Below are 18552 nucleotides of genomic sequence, written 5' to 3' on the forward strand. Positions count from 1 at the left end.
AGAAAGCAAGTTACTCAGGTCACACAATTAATGACAAGTAAAATCTTGTAACTGGGTCTCTTGACTCACAAGCCAATGCTTATCCCACCACACTCTGGTGCACATATAACCAATTGAGCATTACCTGCCAATCAATTCACTTCCAAAAAAAGTGATTAAAAATTTTTCTTCTGGATAATTAAAATTAGATTATGCTTTTCAAGCTACTGTAAATTAAGGCCAATTTTTTACATAATATTGAAGAACTATTAAGCCTCTAACATTAAATAATTTTACTAAATTTAAAACATTTCAAGTAAAATCAAATTTGAGCATAATTCTTCAAAATTCCTCAACATGTTAGACATATGTTGTATTTTTGAAGGAGCTAATTAATTCAATGAAAAAAATTGTCAATTAGAAATTTTTATCAAATAGTGTAGAAATAAAGGTGTATATTTCTGGCAGGCCAAAAAAGAGAAAAACCAGCAACTGGCACAAAAGCAAACCTTAAACAAACATATTCTCCTGTTGTATTTGCTTGAATAAACCAGTCTACCAAAACACAAAATCAAGACCTACGCATATATCTGCTTCCATATGCTGTTTGTATTTTTATCAGTACAGTCACTAAGAAAGCACTGAGAAAAAGATGCCTTTCCAGAATAGCTGAACATGAGAAAGTAAGGGGGAAAGCTGGAAGAGTTGTGATTTCATGGGTGCAGAGGAAGATTGAATTTAGGTTTCATTGAGCCGTGGTCATCAGTGAGATAAACTGTGAAGCCTGGACATAAACCTATCATTAATAAATTGTATGTTTAATATGGTTAGTATGGGAACTATCACTAGGTTTTATCTGTGAAGAAGCCATGGAGAATATGTTTACTATTTTCTCTAGATTAAAAAATCTAGTCTCTTGTTGAATCACTTTTTTCATGTTTAAACAACATGAAATTTTTAAGAAATTATTTAAAGTATACAAAGTTAGGAATTAAAAAAAAAAAGACTCTCTCAAGAGAGTCATTCAGTGGCCATTTTAGGGAACTGCTGAACTTTAGAATTCCCAGTTAGAAAGTAATTTGGAAAACATCCAAATTTTATTGGATATTTTATTTAACACTAATTTTTACCACAGCTGTTTTGTTCTTTTTAGATCTTGTATTCTGCCGTAAGCCTATAAAGGAGTGATAGGCCCATAAAAATACATTTTCTATTCCACAGTTAAATTTACATTATTTCTTATTGCACTAAGAACTTAGAGATAATGGGGTCTCTACAGTCATTAATTATGATCTGTATTTTACACTTTCTAAATAAAATCCATAATAAATACGATCTGTATTTTATAGTCTCCAAATAAAAGCCAACTGTTTTATGAGGATGCATCATAATGGCCTGTATCCCAATTAAAACCTCATGCTGAAAAAGAAGCAACTCTTCAGGGAGAATGGGATACCCAGAAATTAGCTGAAAACATTTACTTGGATCGTACACCTAGATATACAAATATGAGCCAATTTCTATAATATTTTTCTTGGTGCAACAACAAAATTTCTTCTAATAAACCTAATTTCTCTCTATACTAAAGGTGATATACTGTGGGGTCAGATGTTGGCCTTTATTTAGAACTAGGCTGTGCTGCCATCTTAATAAGACCAGGGAGATGGTACACATATTTAATGTAAGGTTTTTCCCAGAGAAGGCACTTTGATTTATCTCTTCTTCCCAAAGTATACATAGTTTCCATCTACTAGCTTGCTGGTTCTACAGTTTTAAACATGAAATTAAATGAGAAATCTAAGAAAAGTCTGACATCATATTCATTATAATTTGGCAAGTGTTCATTTTATATCAGAAAAGCCACCTCCCACCCCAAATCATTTCAAATGACACATACGACTGGATTGAGTAACTGGTAACTGTGCCTAAATATCACCCAGCAGAAAAATTTTAAGTGTCATTAGAATAAAACTTCAGAAATAAGCCTATGGGAAAGTAAAGTGTTATGGGTTGAATTGTGTCCCCAAAAAATTCACATGCTGAAGTCCTAACTCCTAGTACCTCTGAATGTAACCTTATTTGGTCCTTTGCAGAAGCAATAGACTTAAAATGAGGTTATTATGGTGAGCCAAATCCAATATGGCTGCTATCCTTATAAAAGGGAAACTTGGACAAAGAGATAACCATAGAGGGAGGATGGATGTGAAGAGACACACAGGGAGAAGATGGCCATCCATGCCAAGGAGAGAAGCCTGGAACAGATCCTTCCGTCATAATCCTTAGAAGGAACCAACCCTGCTGGCACCTTCATTTTGGACTTCTAGCTTGCAGAACAATAAATCTGTGTTGTGTAAGCCACCCAGTTTATGGAGCTTTGTTATAGCTGTCCCCAGAAAACTAATACAAAAGGATATCTCCAAACTAGAAAGAGGGGGGAAAAGTCATGTGCAATAAAGAAAATGGATGAGCTTGATCAAAATGTCTCAAATTAAGACTGAAAATTATAAGTATGCCTCATTTTAAGAGATTCTTAAACAAGACATCATAATAAAACAACTGCTATTCTTAGAACAAAATCTTGCATTTAGAAGACATGTTGAAGTATACTTTGTTCAGCATTACTCTTACCAAGTAACTATTTTCACTTCCCCCTTCAGTTACTACCACTTTTCATCCCTGACTAGCAAAGCTCCTCAAAACAATTGTCTGTTCTCACTGTGTTGCCTCCTTTCTTCCCTTTCCTGAACCCATTCCAATCAGGTTTTTACCTCTCTCCCTCAGTCAAAATTGCTTTTTTCAAGATAATTGAAAAGACCTTCACCTTGCTAAATAAAAACATCTGTTTCAATATTCCTCTCACTAGATCTAACAACTGTGTTTGATTTCATCCATCAACCCTCTTCTTCAACACTTTCTTTATTTGACCTCTGGGACACCATCCTCCATTGGTTCTAACTCTCCTGATGTGCCCTAGCACTTGGTCCTTGACTACTTCTTTTTAGCTAAACTTGCTCCCTAGGAGACCTTAGAAAAGCCTATCATTTCTTCCAAAATACATATATATAAATATATTTTATGTACAAAATATATAAAAAATCCAATTTCTTCTCACCATTCCACACCTAACACCTTAATCTAAGCTGCCATAATGCCTCACCCATATTTTCGTAATATCCTAACTCCTTTGTTGTTACCCACATCTCTGGCAGTCTATTTCCCACATAGCAGCTAGTTTGATCTTTTTACACATAAATCACATCAGATTACATCTGTGCTCAAAAGCCTCTATGGCCTTCATCTCATTCAGAATAAAAGGCAAAGTCTTTCACACACCCTAAAAGGCACCATGTGATCTGCCACACTCCACCCACATGACCCCTGTGGTCTCAATTCCTGCCATGTCCCTCTCATTCACTCTGCTCAAGCCACAGGGGGTCACTCTCCTCTGAACACTTAAAGTGCATGATCATTTTACGGTTTTTGCATTTGCATTTGTAATTCCCTCTTTCTGGAAGATCTTTCCCCAGATGTCTCCTCTTCACTCAGGCATTATTCAAATGCTGTAACATCAAAAGCCCTTTTCTGACTTTTTAGATAGACACACATCCCTATACCCTCAGCTCCCTTATTTTTCTTCCTACATTTATCACCACTTGTCATGTATTTGTATAATGTCTATCTCTTTTTACCATTTCATAATCTCCATAAGAATGGAAACTCTCTTTTTGTTCTCTGATGTGTTCCCGGTATCTAGGCCAGGGGTAAACATAAAAGAAGGGCTGAAAAAATATTTGTTGAAAGAACAAATGGATACCACATGGCCTGGCATAGAGTAGATATTAAATAAATGGCACTTTGAAATATAGCCATTACACAAGGGATTCTTAACCCTGGCTATGCACTGGCATCTGGCTCCTGGACCCTGTCCTCAGATCCCTAAATTGGAAATAAATTGTTGGTCTGTGATTCTAACTTGCAGCCAGATTGAGAGCTACTTCACTGGACTATGAGTTCCTTAAAGAGAGGATTGTGCTTTCTCACAATTCTTTTTATAATTTAAGGAGGCATAAATATTATTTTGGAACTTGATGGAAAACTATGCAATGGAGGTTGGATTTTAGAGTCATTTAAACAAAGGTTGTAGGTAAGACAAGCAGTTGGATAAATAATGTAAATAATGTAACAATGGTTTTCCATAGGTGTTATGGCATGTGATTTTCATTCTTGCTTGTTCAAATTATTCAAATGGTTTATAATAAGCATGTTTACAGAAAAATAATGAAAGAAATATGGATAAGATCACTCAGACAGGATATCTACAATGCAAAAAGACAAAAAGCAAAAACCTGGGGCAATCGAGATTTACAAAGAGGTCATAGAAGAGTAGCTAAAGAAATAAGGACATAACAATGAGTGACAAACATTACAGTATAAGAAAGCAGAAGCCTGGAAGTAGAGTCAAATGCCTCAGATGGAATAGGATGAGGATTAAAGACACCACTAATAATTAGATGATTACTAACCATGACAAGAGATTCAGGAAAATAAGTGGGATAAAAGCCTGACTCTAGTGAATTGGAAAGAGAATTGAGGAAATAAAGGTAAACAATCTGATTTTGAAGAGATCAGGAAAACAAAGCCATAGCTGAAAATTTCAGGTTAAGGATTAGCCTGCCTCTGTCATAGAGAGTGCAGAACTCACTACTATGATGCCAAGTAAGTCACATTTATTCTCCCTGTCCTGTTAGGGTGATCACCTACTGCTATAAAAGATGGATTCTAAGACGAGATAAGCCTAAATGGGACATGTCAGTCAGTCACAGTACATACCAATACCTTTTCTCTTCCTGGAACAATATAAGAAAAACATAAGCGTCCTCAAAACTTGCAAAAACACTATTAGTCTAAAAGAATGCTTATCTTGTTCTAAATGCAAACATGTTAGTCAACAGAGTTCTCATCAGCTCCCACCAAAAGAAAAAAAAAGAAAGAAAGAAAAAGAAAAATACAACTAAACCTAGCTATCTTGATGGATTTGTGATTTATGGTATTAAACTGAATTAAGTTTGGCCTAAAGCTGCCACCGTACATATTTTGAGTTTGGCATAATGGTTTCTCCATACATTATGAACTATAACGTAACTTGTGTAAACAGACTGTAATTTCATGAAAAGTAAACCCTTATAACAAGTAGCTGAGTCTCAAATCACAGTACCTGCAGACAACCAGAGGCTGAAAGCTGCCAGATTACACCCAAAGAAGGTACATGCCAGCTGTACCAATCAAGTACTCTCTGTATGTCATTTCTTATTTTCTCGTTATATAGTCCACCAGGTTTGTAGGTGGGGGTACTCTGTTACGCCATGCTGTTGATGAAGACATACCCGAGACTGGGTAATTTATAAAGAAAAAGAGGTTTAATGGACTCACAGTTCCACATGGCTGGGGAGGCCTCACAATCATGGTGGAAGATGAAAGGCACATTTTACATGGTGGCAGACAAGAGAGAATGAGAGTCAAGTGAAAGGGGTTTCCCCTTATAAAACCATCAGATCGCATGAGACTTATTCACTACCACAAGAACAGTATGGGGAAACCACCCCCATGATTCAATTATCTCCCACCGGGTCCCTCCCACAACATGTGGGAATTATGGGAGCTACAATTCAAGATGGGATTTGGGTGGGGACACAGACAAACCATATCACCACCTTCATCAGGAATGCTGTCTGGTTCTAGAACTTTTTTCTTGCTCAAATGTTAAATTTAACTCCTCTCAGTTTTTCTTTAACAATAGAAACATAATTTCAATTAGGAATGAATATATTTAATTGTTCATCCAACTGAACACACACAAAGACTGTTTTCATTTCCATACAGTATGTGAATGCTCATTACCATGAACTAAACAAAGTCCTCATTTTAGCCTCTGAATGAGTGGCATGAGATCCACATTTCTCACCTGCACTCCCAGAGACATGCATTCATTAATTGATAGTTAAATGATCTACAGACAGGCAAGTAAGTGAAAGTATTAATAGTTCTAACAGCAGGCACATCTAATAGACTAACTGAATGGCTAGCTCCAAAAATCAAGATTTATCAGAACAGCGTTAAATACTGAATGAAACAAAGAATCACCTACAGGAATATCTCAGAATGCCAAAAATCCTTTAGTACTTACACTTACATGTTTAGACTGCTGCGGCTAAATTTTATAAAGAACTTACTGGAGTACTCACTAGTTAGTATTTAATGATCATAGATTACATTATCTTATTGGAGCTTAAGAATATCAAGTGCTATGATTACAACTATATTATGTTAAAAATAGGTATATTAAATAACAAATTGTGTATAGCCATAGAGTAGGCTACTACTCAGCAGAAAGGAACAAACTTGATACACACCACAATGTGAATAAACCTCAAAAATCATTATGCTAAGTGAAAGAAGACAGCCCCCCACCCAAAAAAGAGTACATGCCATACAATTCCATTTATCTAAAATTCTATAAAATGCAACTGAATCTGTAGTGGCAGCAGATCAGTGGCTGCTTAGGGACAGAGTGGAGGAAGGGTTAGATTACAAAGAGAAACAGGAAACTTTTGGGGATGTTGAAAATGACTATCTTGATTATGACAATAGTTTCATGAGTGCTTACATATGTCAAAACTGATCAATTTATATACTTCAAATATATGTATCTGAGTGCACTTCAATTAAGCTTCCATAAAGATTTGTTTAAAGATTGAGGCAATGATTTAACTTCTATATAAAATGTCTGAATATCACTTTAAAGCAGCATCATTTGCTTATGAATGATGAATGAACTAATAACAAATGATTGCTATTAAGTGGGCTAATATCTGTAAAACACTTACAGCAATGCCTGAGCCATATTAACTGATAAGTCTTAAAAGAAAGAGGTGTAAGGAAGAGAACAAAAACAAAAAGATGTAAAATGACAGAATTACACATCAATTTGTCCATCAATTTTTATTCTGAATTTTCTTTGGAATATAGTTTTCCAACAACAGAAAAAGGCCATCTGTTTTTGAAGTTTTACAGATTTCTGGTTTAAGATGACATCAGACTAACAAATCTCACTCTCACCTCTTCATGTACATCCTTCACTCCCAGAAATGTACAGATAAAAACAGAGGCAGAAAATGCCCTAGGTCCAGTACCTATCATGTGCTTCTTCACATAGAAGAACCACAGACAGCTCTGTTTCTTTAAAACATTCTCCTAATCGAGAATCTAATAGACAGAATGAGATCCTCAAAGTTCATCAGCATAGCATAAAAAGGAAGTTTCTCAGACAACAGAAACTGGACTAGGAACTCTGCACAGACATGCTATCAAGACAGGAGGACCAGTGGCTACCTACACACCTTGTGTGTGAGTAAAACACAGCAGTACATAAAGCTTTCCTTGTGAAAATGTGGAATTAACATCTACCTTGGAGGAGACGAAAGATTTCTGAAACACATGAGAAAAGGATCTCTACCTTGAAAAAAAGAAATCATGTGAAAATGATTGGCTACTGGGAAAAACTGTAAATAGCTGCCTGGTACACCTAATAAGATTCGATCAATAGCCGCTAAGAATCAGTCATGGAGAGCTGTAAGCATAATAGATCAGTTCTGTGTAGGCAGAGTGGGAGGTAGTGGAGTTCAGTGGAAAGTGAGCTCTCTGGAGACAAATCTATCCCAGCTTTATGGCTCACTAGCTTTGTCATCTTTTGTAAGTTATTAATTGCCTTTGAGCTTCAGTTTCTTCATCTCTGAAAGCAGAGGCATGGACTTCTGTGAGAAAAGTGTTTCACACATTAACTACTCAATAAATGGAACTTGTTATCAAAAAAATCGAATTAACTGACAAAATGTTAGAATTAATAAGACAGCCCTGTAAGAAACTAGATACACAATTAATTTCTAAAAACCAGTGGCTTTTCAACATATCAGGGAAAAATCAATTAAAAGGTAAAGTGGTTGGCAGAAAAATGTCATGGAAAATAGTAACATAAAATAGTTCAGAATACAAAGATTGTGCTAGTGAGAAATACAGAATGCCTCAATAAATGCTAAAACAGACTGTATGTCTTTAAATGTGAAGATAATACTAAAAATATGACATTTTTTCCAAATAAATGGGCGAACTTAAGAGAATCCAAAAAAATTTTTAACTTTTCAAAATTATTCTGAAGTTGAATTGAAAGACTAAATAAGTGAGAACAGCTGAGAATGAAAGAAAATTAAGTGCCACCATATAAAACTATATTATAAAACTCTGCAATCTTGGTACAAAAAAAACAATAGTGTAGAAAATAGCTCAAAAGAAATTGAATAAATGTGCATATATATAATATAGCACATATTATATATAAAACAACAGCTTATAAATTTTTATATATCCACATACACAATAGATGGTATAGAAAACAGACCAACAGAAAAAGGATGAATTATGGATTGTTCAAAACACTATTTGTAAAAACTGGTTATTCAGGGAACAAAGTCAGAGATATATCAAGTACTTAATAAAATTCTTGAGGAATCAAAATAGGGGAGTAAGTTCATGTCATATTTTTAAATGCCAAAAAACATTACCAAACTATATGTACATAATATTACCATTTTGTAACCATATGTGTACACTGATAATGAAATACATGCAAAGGACTTTTGATATATGTAATAGAGGCAGTATAGTCTGATGGTGAAAAGTATGGGCCCTGGTGTAGCAGCTTGAATTCACAAGTAACTTAAACATGGGGAGAAGATGGGGGGGTTCGAGCTTACCAATTAAGAGTTAGGGAGATGAGTGAGTTAATAAATAAAAATGCACTTAAAATTTTACCTGGCTATTGTTATTATTTATTATTCATATTACAAATACCAAGATGTTAAAAGTGGCATGCTTATTTAGTGAGATTATGGGTGTTTTTATTGCTGCATTTTTCTGGAATGCATATATTGCTTTTAACTTTAAAAGGTGACAAATGTAGAAAAAAATGAGATCATTAAAAAAAAAAACCTCAAGTAAATGATCTTAATATTTATCTGCTCTTTAGATAGGGAAGCACTTTCCTAGCATAACAGGCTCAGATATGTTTAAGCATCAATTATTATTTTGGTTCAAGTTATTTCCTGCTATGCATTATTTATATGCGTAAGAATTATCAAGTAAAAGTCTGCATTACATTTTCAAGGGTCAGTTCTTTCTGCTCTTAACGTTAGGAGGTAGGGTTAAACACCAAAGGGCATTGTGTTTTTACACTGTAGCATTCTTAGAATAAAGTGCTAAGTATGACAGAATAAGAATGTGTGCGGCCAGGCGCAGTGGCTCGCGACTGTAATCCAAGCACTTTGGGAGGCCAAGGCGGCTGGATCACCTGAGGTCAGGAATTCGAGACCAACCTGGCCAACATGGTGAAACCCCGTCTCTACTAAAAATACAAAATTAGCCGGACATGGTGGCGTGTGCCTGTAATCCCAGCTACTCAGGAGGCTGAGGCAGAATTGTTTGAAGCTTGAAGCAGGGAGGCAGAGGTTCCAGTGAGCCAAGATAGCACCACTACACTCCAGCCTGGACAAAAAAGAGTGAAACTCCATCTCATTAAAAAAAAAAAAAAAAATGTGTGCTAGCTACGACTAATGCATCAAGGTCAAATATTTATCTTCTCACCAGTTACAGTAGGTATGGATATACCCCTGAGCAGTCATTGAACTGCCCCTTAAATCCATCATAGTGAAATTGTCAAAGTTCAGTAAATTAGAACTCATGGCTCCTATACATGGAACCTAGGTTTGCAATCCATCCAAAGAAGCAGCTCTGCAATTTTCAGAGTATAAAGACAAAGCTCATGGCTTCTGCATATGTAAAACACCTTCTAAGATGAACTAAATTCTGCATCCTTTTGTCTACTACCCGCTAATCCAAATCTTGTCCTCTAAATGAGCATTATAGCAATGCCTCTTATATATGACTGCACTTAATATATTTGAAGCTCATGTCATGGCCCCCTCAAGTCTACACTAAGCTAAACAACCCCATTTCCTTTGGTTAGTTTCCCGTGACGTACTTTCCAAATAACTAATCTTCCTAATTCACATCTCAAGCCAATGTCACCCTTTGTCAATATCCCTCTTCAAATATTGCACCTAAGTTGAATTAATGACCTAATATACATGTCTACCTTCCACAAACAAGGCATTCTTCTCATATAAACAGAACTCAAGACCCTCCATCATTGCTTTTGCAGCCATATGATAGCTATGGCTTCAGAAGTACTTTTAAGTAAAATTTCCCCATTCTATGCTTGAACATCTGATTTTCAGAACCAGAAAAGAACAGTCTACATTTAAATCAATTATGTTGGATTGCCCATTATTCTAGCCTTTTGAAATCATTTTGAATCCCAATTCTCTTTTCCAACTCATTAGGAATCCTACTCAGCTTTCTGACTTTACAAAATTTGGTTATGCCTTCTCAAAACCCAAGTATTATTTAAAATGGTAATAGTAAAACAGTAAAAGGACAGAAATTAGATATTAAGCACAGAAGTATTGCATTGGAGATGTTCTTTCAGTTTAGCATCACATACATTAATAATCTTAGTGTACCTTTGTTCAAATAGCCAGGAATCTGCCTAATATTCCGTCATTCATCATATACTATGCATTTTGTCAATAATGATATGACAATTCAAATGTCTCACTGTAGGCCAAGCATGGTGCCTCACACCTGCAATCCCAGTACTTTGGGAGGCTGAGGTGGGAGGATTACTTGAGACCAGGAGTTCAAGACCAGCCTGGGCAACAGGGTGAAATCCTGTCTATACAAAATAATAATAATAATAATACAAAAATTAGCAAGGCATGGAAGCATGTGCCTGTAGTCCCAACTACTCAGGAGGCTGAGGTTGGAGGATCACTGGAGCTCTGGGAGGTCAAACCTATGTGAGCTGTTATTGTACCACTGCACTCCAGCCTGAGTGACAAAGGGAGACCCTATCTTTAAAAAGGGTTTGCTGAACTATTCACAATAGCAAAGTCATGGAAGCAAGCTAGGTGCCCATCATTGGTGGATTAGATAAAGAAAATGTGGTACATATACCCCATGGAATACTATAGAGCCATAAAAAACAACAAAATCATGTATTTTGCAGCAACATGGATGTAGCTGGAGGCTATTTTCCTAAGCAAAGTAACACTGGAACAGAAAACCAAATACCATATGTTCTTACTTATAAATGGCAGCTAAACATTGGGTACTCATGGAATTAAAGATGGCAACAATAGACACTACAGACTATTAGAAAGGAAAGGGAAAAGCAGGGGCAAGGGTTGAAAAACTGTTGGGTACTATGGTCAGTACCTGGGTGATGGGATCATTCGTATCCCAAACCTCAGCATCATACAATATGCCCAGATAACAAACGTACAAATGTACCCCAATCTAAAAGTTGAAAAATTAAAAGAAGAAAACACCCTGAATATTAAAAATCACCCTGCCTATATCATACTCCAGATTTACGGGTCTCCTTCCCATCAACCTCCAGTCTGCTTCTGTGCTAATGCTAATCCTTCTCTACTGGCTGTACCTTCTCAGTTTCATCCTCAAATGCTTCTCACTCTGCTTGCTTCTTAAATGCTATTGTTTCCCTAAGCACTCTCCTCAACACAGTGCTCTTGCTATACGCTCAGAGCCTAAGTGACCTCATCAACATCAATGGCTTCAATTACCTCTTATGTACTCATGGCTCCCAAGTTGTCTCTCAGCTGCACTCCTGTACATCCACCTGTCTTCAGGAGAGCACTGTTTGTGTGTGCCCAGGGTACTATAAACTCAGGATGTCCAATGCTGAACTCATCCTATTTCCCGCCCCCACCACCACCTCCTCCTTTTCCTTCTCTCAATTTTTTTATCTCAATAAAAGACAGCAGCATCTACTCAGACCAAAAACTTATAAGTCATGGTAGACTGAAATGTATCACTCGGTTGCAGACTCCTGAAAATAAGATGTCTTTAATAGCTGTCAAATCCATCTATTCTCTCCCTCTCCATTCATACTGTCATGTGTTTAGTTCTGTTAGTTATTTTCTCCCCGTGAGAGAGGCAAGAGTCTCCTAACTGATCTTCCTGCGTCCAATGTGATTTTCCTTTTATGTTCCTTCATTTGCCAACAGAATAATCTTTCTAATTTGATGTTAATAGCGCTTCATAGCTTGCATCGCAAGACCTTCAGTCTCTGACACTTCTGCCACCACCACCCACGGGCCCTTCAAGTTGGCCCTTGAAATTATAATATTATTTAATTCCTCTTTGATGTTATACAGTTATTTTCTTTGACTGAGATGTGGTGGTCTCTGTGCATCCTGTAAAGCACTACCATAAATCCTTCCAAACTCAGCTGAAACATCACTTGCTCTGACACCAGAGTTTCTTTAGTCTGATTTAGTTGCCTCTTCTCTGTGCTTCTATACAGCCCTGTGAATGACTCCATCACAGCACTTAACCCATCTGTACTATCATCATAGACTATCCTATAATTTTTTCCTGTGAGATACATGCTAGATGAGCTAATAAACATATGAATGGCAACTGAAAAAGAAGTAACAGAGAATGAATAGTCATGAAATATCTAAAACACACTCTTAGAACCAAGAATACCAATCCAAGTGCAAGAATTCTTGGTCACTTTGTAGCTGCTTCCATATTTTTCTCAAACACCTGAAAGCCTTCATATATTGTAATGATTTAATAAGGTATTATGTACCAAACATTCTTTTTGGAAATTAAGATGTATTACAGTTTGATATGTTAAGGGAAGTAATTCCATATACCTTTTTAGGGACTAAATAATTGCTTTCTCTGGATATTACATATCTCAAAACACACAGATAAGAAAAAGTCTAGGGAAATATATATTATCCTTATTATACTAAAAGCTTGTATACATAACGATGCAAACACCTAAATAGGAAATCTCACAAAAAGTGAAATACAAAAAGCTAAGTGACACGAAAAATATTGACCTTCATGAGTGATTAAAGAAATGCACATGTTAGGTCACAAAATAAGTCTTAATACATTCAAAAGACTGAAACAATATCAAGCAGCTTCTCTGGCCACAGTGGAATAAAACTAGAAATTAATAATAAGAGCAATTTTGGAAACTATACAAATACATGAAAATTAAACAATATGCTCCTGAATGACCAGTGGGTCAACGAAGAAATTGAGAAGAAAATTGAAAAATTCCTTGAAACAAATGGTAATGGAAACACAACATACCAAAACTTATGGGATACAACAAAAGCAGTATTAAGAGGGAAGTTTATAGCTGTAAGTGTCTACATCAAAAAAGAAAAAAAACTTTAAATAAACAATCTAATGATGTATCTTAATGAACCAGAAAAGCAAGAGCAAACCAAACCCAAAATTAATAGAAAATAATAAAAATCACAGAAATAAATGAAATGAAGAAAATACAAAAGATCAATGAAACAAAAAGTTAGTTTTTGGAAAAGTTAAACAAAATTGACAAAACCTTAGCTAGACTAAGAAAAAAAGAAGATACAAATAAATAAAATCAGAAATGAAAAAGAAAACATTACAACTGATACTGCAGAAATGCAAAGGATCATTAGAGGCTACTATGAGTAACTATATGCCAACCAACTGGAAAACCTAAAAGAAGTGGACTAATTCCTAGACTCATACAACCTACCGAGACTAAATCAGGAAGAAGTCCAAAACCTGAACAGACCAATACCAATGAAATCAAAGCCACAATAAAAACTCTCCCAGTAAAGAAAAGCCTGGGACCCAATGGCTTCACTGCTGAATCCTACCAAACATTTCAAGAAGAACTAATCTCGGTCCAACTCAAGCTATTCTGAAAACACAAGAGGAGAGAATACTTCCAAACTCATTCTACAAGGCTAATATTACCCTGATACCAAAACCAGACAAAGACACATAATAAAAAAAACTACAGGCCAATATCTCTGACGAATACTGATGTAAAAATCCTCAACAAAATACTAGCAAAATGAATTCAACAACACATTAGAAGGATCATTCATCATGACCAAGTGAGATTTATCCCTGGGATGCAAGGATAATTCAACATATGCAAATAAATCAATGTGATACATTGGATCAACAGAATGAAGGATAAAAGCTACAAGATCATTTCAATTGATGCTGAAAAAGCATTTAATAAATTTCAACATCCCTTTATGATAAAAAAATTTAAAAACTAGGTATAGAAGGAACATACCGAGGGAGGAGCCAAGATGGCCGAATAGAAACAGCTCTGGTCTACAGCTCCCAGCGTGAGCGACGCAGAAGACGGGTGATTTCTGCATTTCCATCTGAGGTACCGGGTTCATCTCACTAGGGAGTGCCAGACAGAGGGCGCAGGTCAGTGGGTGCGCGCACCGTGCGCGAGCCAAAGCAGGGTGAGGCATTGCCTCACTCGGGAAGCGCAAGGGGTCAGGGAGTTCCCTTTCCTAGTCAAAGAAAGGGGTGACAGACGGCACCTGGAAAATCGGGTCACTCCCACTCGAATACTGCGCTTTTCCGACGGGCTTAAAACACGGCGCACCACAAGATTATATCCCACACCTGGCTCGGAGGGTCCTGTGCCCACGGAGTCTCGCTGATTGCTAGCACAGCAGTCTGAGATCAAACTGCAAGGCGGCAGCGAGGCTGGGGGAGGGGCGCCCGCCATTGCCCAGGCTTGCTTAGGTAAACAAAGCAGCCGGGAAGCTTGAACTGGGTGGAGCCCAACACAGCTCAAGGAGGCCTGCCTGCCTCTGTAGGCTCCACCTCTGGGGGCAGGGCACAGACAAACAAAAAGACAGCAGTAACCTCTGCAGACTTAAATGTCCCTGTCTGACAGCTTTGAAGAGAGCAGAGGTTCTCCCAGCACGCAGCTGGAGATCTGAGAACAGGCAGACTGCCTCCTCAAGTGGGTCCCTGACCCCCGAGCAACCTAACTGGGAGGCACCCCCAAGCAGGGGCACACTGACACCTCACACGGCAGGGTATTCCAACAGACCTGCAGCTGAGGGTCCTGTCTGTTAGAAGGAAAACTAACTAACAGAAAGGACATCCACACCAAAAACCCATCTGTACATCACCATCATCAAAGACCGAAAGTAGATAAAACCACAAAGAGAGGAAAAAACAGAACAGAAAAGCTGGAAACTCTAAAAAGCAGAGCGCCTCTCCTCCTCCAAAGGAACGCAGTTCCTCACCAGCAACGGAACAAAGCTGGATGGAGAATGACTTTGACGAGTTAAGAGAAGAAGGCTTCAGACGATCAAATTACTCTGAGCTACGGGAGGACATTCAAACCAAAGGCAAAGAGTTGAAAACTTTGAAAAAAGTTTAGAAGAATGTATAACTAGAATAACCAATACAGAGAAGTGCTTAAAGGAGCTGATGGAGCAGAAAACCAAGGCTCGAGAACTACGTGAAGAATGCAGAAGCCTCAGGAGCTGATGCAATCAACTGGAAGAAAGGGTATCAGCAATGGAAGATGAAATGAATGAAATGAAGTGAGAAGGGAAGTTTAGAGAAAAAAGAATAAAAAGAAATGAGCAAAGCCTCCAAGAAATATGGGACTATGTGAAAAGACCAAATCTACGTCTGATTGGTGTACCTGAAAGTGATGGGCAGAATGGAACCAAGTTGGAAAACACGCTGCAGGATATTATCCAGGAGAACTTCCCCAATCGAGCAAGGCAGGCCAACGTTCACATTCAGGAAATACAGAGAACGCCACAAAGATACTCCTCGAGAAGAGCAACTCCAAGACACATAATTGTCAGATTCACCAAAGTTGAAATGAAGGAAAAAATGTTAAGGGCAGCCAGAGAGAAAGGTTGGGTTACCCTCAAAGGGAAGCCAATCAGACTAACAGTGGATCTCTGGGCAGAAACCCTACAAGCCAGTAGAGAGTAGGGGCCAATAGTCAACATTCTTAAAGAAAAGAATTTTCAACCCAGAATTTCATATCCAGCCAAACTAAGCTTCATAAGCAAAGGAGAAATAAAATACTTTACAGACAAGCAAATGCTGAGAGATTTTGTCACCACCAGGCCTGCCCTAAAAGAGCTCCTGAAGGAAGAGCTAAACATGGAAAGGAACAACCAGTACCAGCTGCTGCAAAATCATGCCAAAATGTAAAGATCATCGAGACTAGGAAGAAACTGCATCAACTAACGAGCAAAATAACCAGCTAGCATCATAATTACAGGATCAAATTCACACATAACAATATTAACTTTAAACGTAAATGGACTAAATGCTCCAATTAAAAGACACAGACTGGGAAATTGGATAAAGAGTCAAGACCCATCAGTGTGCTGTATTCAGGAAACCCATCTCACGTGCAGAGACACACATAGGCTCAAAATAAAAGGATGGAGGAAGATCTACCAAGCAAATGGAAAACAAAAGAAGGCAGGGGTTGCAATCCTAGTCTCTGATAAAACAGACTTTAAACCAACAAAGATCAAAAGAGACAAGACCATTACATAATGGTAAAGGGATCAATTCAACAAGAAGAGCTAACTATCCTAAATATATATGCACCCAATACAGGAGCACCAAGATTCATAAAGCAAGTCCTGAGTGACCTACAAAGAGACTTAGACTCCCACACATTAATAATGGGAGACTTTAACACCCCACTGTCAACATTAGACAGATCAACGAGACAGAAAGTCAACAAGAATATCCAGGAATTGAACTCAGCTCTGCACCAAGCGGGCCTAATAGACATCTACAGAACTCTCCACCACAAATCAACAGAATATACATTTTCTTCAGCACCACACCACACCTATTCCAAAATTGACCACATACTTGGAAGTAAAGCTCTCCTCAGCAAATGTAAAAGAACAGAAATTATAACAAACTATCTCTCAGACCACAGTGCAATCAAACTAGAACTCAGGATTAAGAATCTCACTCAAAACCACTCAACTACATGGAAACTGAACAACCTGCTCCTGAATGACTACTGGGTACATAACGAAATGAAGGCAGAAATAAAGATGTTCTTTGAAACCAACGAGAACAAAGACACAACATACCAGAATCTCTGGGACGCATTCAAAGCAGTGTGTAGAGGGAAATTTATAGCACTAAATGCCCACAAGAGAAAGCAGGAAAGATCCAAAATTGACACCCTAACATCACAATTAACTACAAAAGCAAGAGCAAACACATTCAAAAGCTAGCAGAAGGCAAGAAATAACTAAAATCAGAGCGGAACTGAAGGAAATAGAGACACAAAAAACCCTTCAAAAAATTAATGAATCCAGGAGCTGGTTTTTTGAAAGGATCAACAAAATTGATAGACCGCTAGCAAGACTAATAAAGAGAAAAAGAGAGAGGAATCAAATAGATGCAATAAAAAATGATAAAGGGGATATCACCACCGATCCCACAGAAATACAAACTACCATCAGAGAATACTACAAACACCTCTAGCAAATAAACTAGAAAATCTAGAAGAAATGGATAAATTCCTCGACACATACACTCTCCCAAGACTAAACCAGGAAGAAGTTGAATCTCTGAATAGACCAATAACAGGATCTGAAATTGTGGCAATAATCAATAGCTTACCAACCAAAAAGAGTCCAGGACAAGATGGATTCACAGCCGAATTCTACCAGAGGTACAAGCAGGAACTGGTACCATCCCTTCTAAAACTATTCCAATCAATAGAAAAAGAGGGAATCCTCCCTAACTCATTTTATGAGGCCAGCATCATTCTGATACCAAAGCCGGGCAGAGACACAATCAAAAAAGAGAATTTTAGACCAATATCCTTGATGAACATTGATGCAGAAATCCTCAATAAAATACTGGCAAACCAAATCCAGCAGCACATCAAAAAGCTTATCCACCATGATCAAGTGGGCTTCATTCCTGGGATGCAAGGCTGGTTCAATATACGCAAATCAATAAATGTAATCCAGCATATAAACAGAGCCAAAGACAAAAACCACATGATTATCTCAATAGATGCAGAAAAAGCCTTTGACAAAATTCAACAACCCTTCATACTAAAAACTCTCAATAAATTAGGTACTGATGGGATGTATTTCAAAATAATAAGAGCTATCTATGACAAACCCACAGCCAATATCATACTGAATGGGCAAAAACTGGAAGCATTCCCTTTGAAAACTGGCACAAGACAGGGATGCCCTCTCTCACCACTCCTATTCAACATAGTGTTGGAAGTTCTGGCCAGGGCAATTAGGCAGGAGAAGGAAATAAAGGTATTCAATTAGGAAAAGAGGAAGTCAAATTGTCCCTGTTTGCAGACGACATGACTGTATATCTAGAAAACCCCATTGTCTCAGCCCAAAATCTCCTTAAGCTGATAAGCAACTTCAGCAAAGTCTCAGGATACAAAATCAATCTACAAAAATCACAAGCATTCTTATACACCAATAACAGACAAACAGAGAGCCAAATCATGAGTGAACTCCCATTCACAATTGCTTCAAAGAGAATAAAATACCTAGG

At 37.4% G+C, this 18552-nt stretch overlaps 1 protein-coding gene across 6 annotated transcripts in view; it reads right to left on the bottom strand.

The window, feature by feature from the left end:
- Positions 1 to 18552, bottom strand: part of ELAPOR2 (endosome-lysosome associated apoptosis and autophagy regulator family member 2) — a 230694-nt gene that overhangs the window by 196545 nt on the left and 15597 nt on the right. Inside the window, exon 1 of one of the 6 annotated variants that reach the window (XM_054687616.2) lies at positions 14276 to 14515. The exons of 4 other annotated variants lie outside the window; for them this stretch is intronic. In XM_054687616.2, the coding sequence (XP_054543591.1) occupies positions 14276 to 14465 (190 nt within the window). In that variant the 5' untranslated portion in view covers positions 14466 to 14515. Of the gene's footprint in view, positions 1 to 14275; positions 14516 to 18552 lie in introns of those variants that run through there. One more of the 6 variants, XM_054687618.2, reaches the window with a different exon arrangement.

The sequence above is a fragment of the Pan troglodytes genome, chromosome 6 (assembly GCF_028858775.2).
Source record: "Pan troglodytes isolate AG18354 chromosome 6, NHGRI_mPanTro3-v2.0_pri, whole genome shotgun sequence".
NCBI classification, from domain to species: Eukaryota; Metazoa; Chordata; class Mammalia; order Primates; family Hominidae; genus Pan; species Pan troglodytes.